The 7,099-nt window shown below is 41.4% G+C and overlaps 1 protein-coding gene across 1 annotated transcript; it reads left to right on the top strand.

Moving 5' to 3' along the window:
- Nucleotides 1–224: 224 nt before the first annotated feature.
- Mrpl18 (mitochondrial ribosomal protein L18) lies at nucleotides 225–6,130 on the top strand. The gene is made up of 4 exons (XM_015498623.2): nucleotides 225–390; nucleotides 613–793; nucleotides 4,768–4,999; nucleotides 5,756–6,130. The coding sequence occupies exons 1-4, from the start codon at nucleotides 339–341 to the stop codon at nucleotides 5,825–5,827; spliced, it is 537 nt and encodes a 178-aa protein (XP_015354109.1). The 5' UTR covers nucleotides 225–338; the 3' UTR covers nucleotides 5,828–6,130.
- Nucleotides 6,131–7,099: the final 969 nt, after the last annotated feature.

Below are 7,099 nucleotides of genomic sequence, written 5' to 3'. Positions count from 1 at the left end.
AATACCCAATTACTGTGTCCACGCTACAATGATGGGCTTAAGGGACCAGACAACCCAAATACGGTAACTTCAAGTTGTGTCTTGGGGGCCGAGCTTGGTGTAAAGGGTAGTCTACAACAAAGTGCGTTTCTATCAGGTGATTGGTTGGCGCCTAGCGTGATTGCGCCTCGAGGTAGGCACTGATTGGTGGAGCGGGGTAATGTGCGGCAGGGGCCTTGTTGGTTTGAAGCTTCAAGGACATGCGCGGTTCGACTTTTCCCTGAGTTAATATGGCGGGTTAGCCGCTGAGACAACCGGGAGGAAAAAGAAGCGAGGCTTTGCCGGTGATCTCCTCAGCGATGGCACTTCGGCCGGGGCTCTGGAAGTTGGTGTTGGTTCGCAGGAATCCGGGTAATTAATCTCGCCCCGCTTGCCAGCCTACTCCCTGGGGCCTGCCCAGTAGATGCGAATCTGCATGTCCTCTTCTGTTCGACTTGTCCCGAGGAGAAGCAAACGCGCCCTGGGCGCTCCCTCGGGACCCGAGGACCGGGGAGCGGAGGCGGTGGAGTTAGGCCGGCCCCGGTGTCCACGGCGGTCGTGCTTAAGCTCCATGTGGCCGTGTCCGTTCCCCAGAGCGCGGGTTTGCAGCCCTCTGCACCACGCCGGCGGCGGAGCCCCACGCTGAGCCCCTGGGAAATGAAGCCGTCGCGCCCGAGTTCACCAACAGGAACCCCCGGAACCTGGAGCTCTTGGCTGTGGCCAGGAAGGAGCGGGGCTGGGGGACAGTGTGGCCCTCGCGTGAGTTCTGGCACAGGTAACCAAGTCAGCCTGCGACGGCCCGACGGAGGAGCGCCGCGCCTCACAGATTGCTTTGCTCAGCAGGACGGTGCGGGACGTCGGGGACTCGCCCCGGGGGCGCCTCGCACGTGCCTAGAGGCAGGACATGCGGAGGGGTCCCAACCCTTGAACCTACGGGTGCCCTGCAGACGACAGTGTGGGCTTGGGGAGCTGGGTGCTTACCAGGGTTGCAGAGGAGGTGACGTTGAAAACGTTGAGGTCTGAAAGATAGAAGAAGGAGCGTTGTAGCAGAGGCAGCAGGGTGCGACTGCTCTTAGTGGGTGGGTGGGAGGAATCCGTAGGCCTGTGTATCTGAGTTGTTTGGGCAAAGCGGGGAAGATGAAATTGGAGAAGCACGTAGAAGGAGGTTAAGTCATTAGCTTTTCAAGTTAAGGTAACCGGTCGAGATTGGAAACTGCAAGATTTAAAATTTGAGCCTGAACGATCTGGCTTTTTAAAGTTCATTCTAAGGTCTGGGGTAGAGTGCTTGCCTAGCAAGTGGGAAGTCCTGCAAAAGGAGAATAAAAATAATTCTAGCTGCTTTAGGGAGAATAAACTTTTAAAGAGTAGGAGTAAAAGGAGGAAGACACACATGTCTTGTGCATGGTAGGCAACTGCTCTACAAATGAACTACATCCCCCAGCCCCATGGTGGATTATTGAAAATATTTTCCAGGAACTATATAAAAAATGTATTGTTCATTTAATCCTTAAAATTACTTCATGGAGCAGGTACAATAATTTTCTCCATTTTACAGGAACGAGGGAGGCAGTTGGGGGAGACATCATTAGTGACTGCCAGAGCTAAGATTCAAACATATTTTATATGACCTAGAACCAGGACACTAAATTATTACCACTATGCTGCAGGACATAGATATTATTTCCTTGATGAAGATTTGTTAGAGTTTTTCCTGTTGTGTGTGTAGTGCTGGATATTGAACCCAGGGTCTCACACATCAGGCAAGTACATTACCACTGAGCCACATCTCTAGACCCCTGGAGTAGAATTATTTCTAAAGGACTACACACAGTTATCAGGACAAGTTAGTAATCATAATTATGTAAATGCATTTATTTATTCAGCAAATGTTGGGCCTGTATCACTAGGCATTGTGCTAGATGTAGGAAAAATAATGATAGAGCATAAGACTAAAGGGCTCACTAGAACCCCAATTCTACCGTGGAAAAGGGCTTGCCCCTTCTGAAATTCTTGTCACTGAAGTTTTTATAGTTTCATGATGGAAAGCAGAATGAGCATGATGTCATAATTGCTATGATACATTTTTGCTTAGAGGATACAGGGAGGAGGCAGTTCACTTTTGAAATAACCTGGATCTTCAGTCTAAAATTCTTTTGAAACATCCAACATTTCCTTCACTTAATATTTGAATTGTTTAAATTAGACTTATTTCCCCCCACTCACTGGGTCTGCCCTATTTACCAAATTATCACTACAGAATTTTGAAAGTCTAGGAAATGACCTTAGAGATGGAGTCCTACCCCTTCATTGAATACATAGTTGAAGACAAGGGTCTTAAAACTGTGGCCTATGCAACTTTCTATGAAGTATAATTTTTATTAGCACCACCAGCAAAACCAAGAGAACCCACATTTCCAAATCTAGTGCCTTTCCTGCTTTGCCTTAGGAATGCTAGTGAAGATCTTCTAATTTGAGTGTTTTCTTTAATTTGAGCTTAATTTAATTTTGATCTGGAGGTACGGATCAGTATTTGTATACTGATTGTGTATGTGTATACACAAAGCCCTGAGTTTAATCCCAGTAGTAAAAAAAAAAAAAAGGAAGTGGAACAGCCATCCCTAGGTATCCACAGGGGATTAGATTAAATATCTTACATAAAATGGCACAGTATTTACATATAATTTATATTCTCCTGTTACTTAAAACCATTTCTAGATTGCTTATAATACCGAAAACAATGTAACTGCTATGCAAATACTTATTATACTGTATTGTTTAGGAAATAGTGACAAGAAAAGTCTGTGTATGTTCAGTACAGATATAATTTTTTCCCTCAGATATTTTCTACCTGACCACCTGTGGTTGGTTGAATCCAATGAACTGTAACCCCATGTTATAAAACCCCACAGGGACTAGTTTTGTATGTATCCTTCTAGAGTTATGCATATAAGCAAAAAGGTCTTTTTTTAAAATTATTCTTGTCAAATCATAAACATTGTTCTAGAATGTTCTTTAGCCCTCCCGCTATTCCCTAAGCATATACTTAAAAATACGCCTTGTAGATCCTTCTTCCTGGTGGATAGGAGGATTGGTTCTGGAGCCAGATCCCTAGACCTAATGCCTGGCTCCATTGCTTCCTAGTTGTAATCCTATGTTATTTTTCTGTGTCAGTTTCTGTAGTTTAAAAAACACATGGAATGCCAGAAGCAGTGGCGCATACCTGTAATCCCAGCTGCTCCAGAGGCTGAGGCAGGAGGATCTTGAGTTCAAAACTAGCCTTAGCAAAAAGTGAGGCATTAAACAACCCAGTAAGACCCTGTCTCTAAATAAAATACAAAATAGGGCTGGGGATGTGGCTCAGTAGTCCAGTACCCCTGAGTTTAATCCCCAGTACCCAAGTGAAAGAAAAGCAAATGGAAGTAAGATGGGGTTATTTTGAGACATGAGCTAAACCTATAAACAATTAGGATAAACCTAACACAGTGAGTGCTCAGTCAATGTTAGCTATTGTAATCATAAAATGTTACCTCTTTTTAGTGACTATAAAAAACATGGCATGCACGTTTTAGTTAACTAGCTCCCTATTGATGATTATCTTTGTGATTACAGTGTTGTAATGAATTGTCTCATCCATTCATTTTTTTAAATCAGAGATTGGGTGTATATTTTCCTGGATTTAAATGTCATTAATATTTTCTGTTCCTTTGAACAGTGTTCAGATCTTTTACTTCTTAAGTTATTGGTAAATTTCTTATTTATTATAGGAGATTTTTTACAAATTACAGAAGTTAGTCCTTTAAAAAATAGAGGAGTTTAAAATATTTTTCGGCCAGGTTCTGTAGCACAAACGCCTGAAATTCTAGTTGTTCAGGAGGCTGAGGTAGGACAATTGCAAATTTGATACCAGCCTCAGCAATTTAGTGAGACCCTATCTCAAAATAAAAATAAAGGTCTGGGGATGTAGCTCAGTGGTAAAGTGCCCCCAGTCCATGTACCAAAATACATAAATGATAAATGTTTTTATTCTTTTTCATTGCTTTGTCCCCCATTCGTTCCTTTCCCCTGCCTATGCTAAGGATTGACCCCCAGGCCTCATAGATGCTAAGCAGGCACTCTACATTGGACTACACCCACAAGTGCATTGTTTGTCTTTGAACTTAATTTTTGTTTGTTTGGTCTTTAACCATGTAGAAAATCTGTCATCTTTTATTTGACATCTAATTATTCTATAAAAGCCATGGCTGATTTCACATTTAAACAGGCTTATCTTATTTTGACATTATAAAAAAAAAATTCCCTTATTTTCTTTTAGTACTCTTCTGATTTTGATTTTTACTTTTAAATCTTTGCCCCATTTTTCATTTATTTTGGTGTTAGCTGGAAAATAAAAGCACAGAGTAAGTATATCCTTATCCAGGATATAGTCAGCAACTTAGTTGCATCTCTTCAAGATTCCTTTTTTGAAGTATATGTATAAAAAGTAAGACTCAGCTCTTCAGAAATACCAAGTTTCTCCTTGATACTTGAGGTTAAGTGCAAATATTTGATTTATTGTTATTGAGAATAGTCTCATTAAAGACAGGGAAAACACCTGTCCCAAGTAAAAAGCCAAGTAAGTATGTTGAAGTAAATCAACCATGCATTGAATTCTCAAGGGTTACTTAGGCATTCATTCACTTGAAGTAACTTAACTTTAGGATGGATAGATGGATAGTTTTTTGACTTTTATCCTCTTCTCTTCCCATTTAGACTACGAGTTATAAAGACTCAGCATCATGTAGAAGCGATTGTAGAGCATCGAAATGGCAAGGTCGTGGTTTCAGCATCCACTCGTGAATGGGCTATTAAAAAGCATCTTTACAGAACCAGAAACGTGGTAGCTTGTGAGAGCATAGGACGAGTGCTGGCAGAGCGGTGCTTAGAGGCAGGAATCAACTTCATGGTCTACCAGCCAACCCCTTGGGAGGCAGCTTCAGACTCGGTATTTTTTTTTTTTAATATTTTTTAGTTGTTGATGGACCTTTATTTTTATTTATTTGTTTGTTCATTTATATGCACTGCTGAAAATTGAACCCAGTGCTTCACATGTGCTTTGCAACTTCTCTATCACTGAGCTAGAATCTTAGCCTCCAGACTTGGTATTTTTGTTTCCATTTGTGTTCACTAAAATAGTATTTTAGGGCTTGGGATGTAGCTCAGAGGTAGAGGGCTTCCCTAGTGTGTGTGAGGCCCTGAGTTTGATGGCTAGCACTGAAAAAAAAATTGTAAGAGGCATTGTATTGATTCTTGATGTTAGGTACTTATATAATAATAGTTTCCAAGTGTTCTCCATTTTGGACCCTGGGGTGAGTATTCTGACATTACCTTATTTAATCCTTACAGCAGTCTAGAGTTAGGGACCAATTATTCCTGTTTTATACACAAATGAACTGAAGTCAGAGTCATTGTTTGGTTGATTTCAGAGTGACTGATTCTCTAGCCCATCATGTCATCATGTTTATGTATTGACATCTTGTGATGTATTTCAGAATGCTGCTGATGCCTGACATTTCTCAATTCCTTTTTTTCTTACCTGTGTCATTCTTAAGATCCTTATCTGAACAACCAGTGTAAGCTGGGAAGTTAGCAAGAGCACATCAGTTGTTATTTCTTTGTCTCTTGGAAAGCAAAGTTAATTTTCAGCTTACTGATGAGCTTTATTTTTTCCTTTTTTTCCCCCCCTGATTTTTAAAACAAGATGAAACGCTTACAAAGTGCCATGACAGAAGGTGGTGTAGTGCTACAGGAACCTCGGAGGATCTATGAGTGAAATAGAAGCATAGAAGTTTTGAACACATAAATATAAAACTATCAGCTTCTACAGCTGTCTAAGAAAGCATCTGGAAGAAAAACGAGCTTGGAAGTTTTGCAACAACGGAGTTCAGTGGAAGATTATTTGTAGTTATGGTCATCCTCCTCCCCTTTTGTGTGTGGTGGTTTTTTTTGTTTTAATCAAGGGCTAAATACTCTCTCCTCTTGGAGGTGAGAAGTACAAAGCAGACACCAGTTAACTTTTGAAGAACAAATTAAAAATTGCTTGTAAGTTACCAAATAAAGGCATATGAGAACTATTGTTTTCTGGTTATATGAAGTTTCTTGCCTGTGAGCTCACTATTTTAAGGGTAACATCTGATGATTGTGTAAAGCACTTATTACTGCATCGGCTCATGATGAGTGATCCCAGTGAGAGTTACTTGCTGCTCAGATTGTGGGGCTGTTTTTTTAAAGTGGGAGATGTCACTATCTGTCTAAACTTAGAATCTTAGGATAAGAGGGCAAATGCTAATAAACTCTTTGGGGCCCTTGATTCCCAGTGTTTGGAGAGGCAAATTTGAGAGTTAAAGGTGCCCTGAGGAATTGCAAATGGAAGTGGAAAGGAGGGGTAGTGTGTGCTCAGATTGCTGTGAAGTGAATAATAGAGGAAGCAAAGTGTTAACTGTTTCCAGCTACCTGGGGAAAATTAATTGCTTAAGTAATTAAGGTGGCTTTGAAAGCATAATTTTCCCAATTTTTAGGTGTGTTCACCAATTACACATTTATTTAAAAATGAAATGCCATCAATCTGAATATGCAATGTAATTTTTGAAAGACAAGTCTTTGCACCAACTCTCTTAACAGTGTGACTTATGTTGAGACTTTCAGCATCCAATGGTTTACTAGTCCCTTTTGATAAATAAATATCCCTGTGAGGACGTTCAAACTTCCAGATTATTATTATTCCCTCAAAGATTTGAAGAAGGGTGTTCACATAGAAACCTAGAATTAAAGGGAAGACGTGTAAGAAAGATGGTGTACTAGTGAGTGAAAATTAGCTAACAAAAACAGGGTCTCCCTTGGGTGTAGGCGTGGAGGTGAGAATTGCCGCAGGGAGTAGGCGAGTGCTAGACAATCTGGGCGCCAAGGCCACCTTCAGTCTAACAGGCAGCTCTTCTTTGCAAACGACCTTCACCTTGGGAGCAAGTTAGGCTCTAGGCCGGTGGGCAGGTGCAGGCTATGCGGCTGCCTCGCGGGGTGGGCGGGTTTCCACGTGCGCGAGCCCTTT

Source organism: Marmota marmota, unplaced genomic scaffold (assembly GCF_001458135.2).
Source record: "Marmota marmota marmota unplaced genomic scaffold, marMar, whole genome shotgun sequence".
Taxonomy (NCBI): Eukaryota; Metazoa; Chordata; class Mammalia; order Rodentia; family Sciuridae; genus Marmota; species Marmota marmota.
The sequence above is the reverse complement of the archived record's forward strand: the minus strand, read 5'-3'. Positions and strand labels throughout refer to the sequence as shown.

Excerpts from the sequence above, each read along its gene's own strand:
- Mrpl18 (XM_015498623.2), top strand. The coding sequence starts at position 339 with ATGGCACTTCGGCCGGGGCTCTGGAAGTTGGTGTTGGTTCGCAGGAAT. Across the intron at positions 391-612 it reads GTTGGTTCGCAGGAATCCGG|AGCGCGGGTTTGCAGCCCTC; the intron begins GTAATTAATCTC and ends TCCGTTCCCCAG. Across the intron at positions 794-4,767 it reads TCGCGTGAGTTCTGGCACAG|ACTACGAGTTATAAAGACTC; the intron begins GTAACCAAGTCA and ends CTTCCCATTTAG.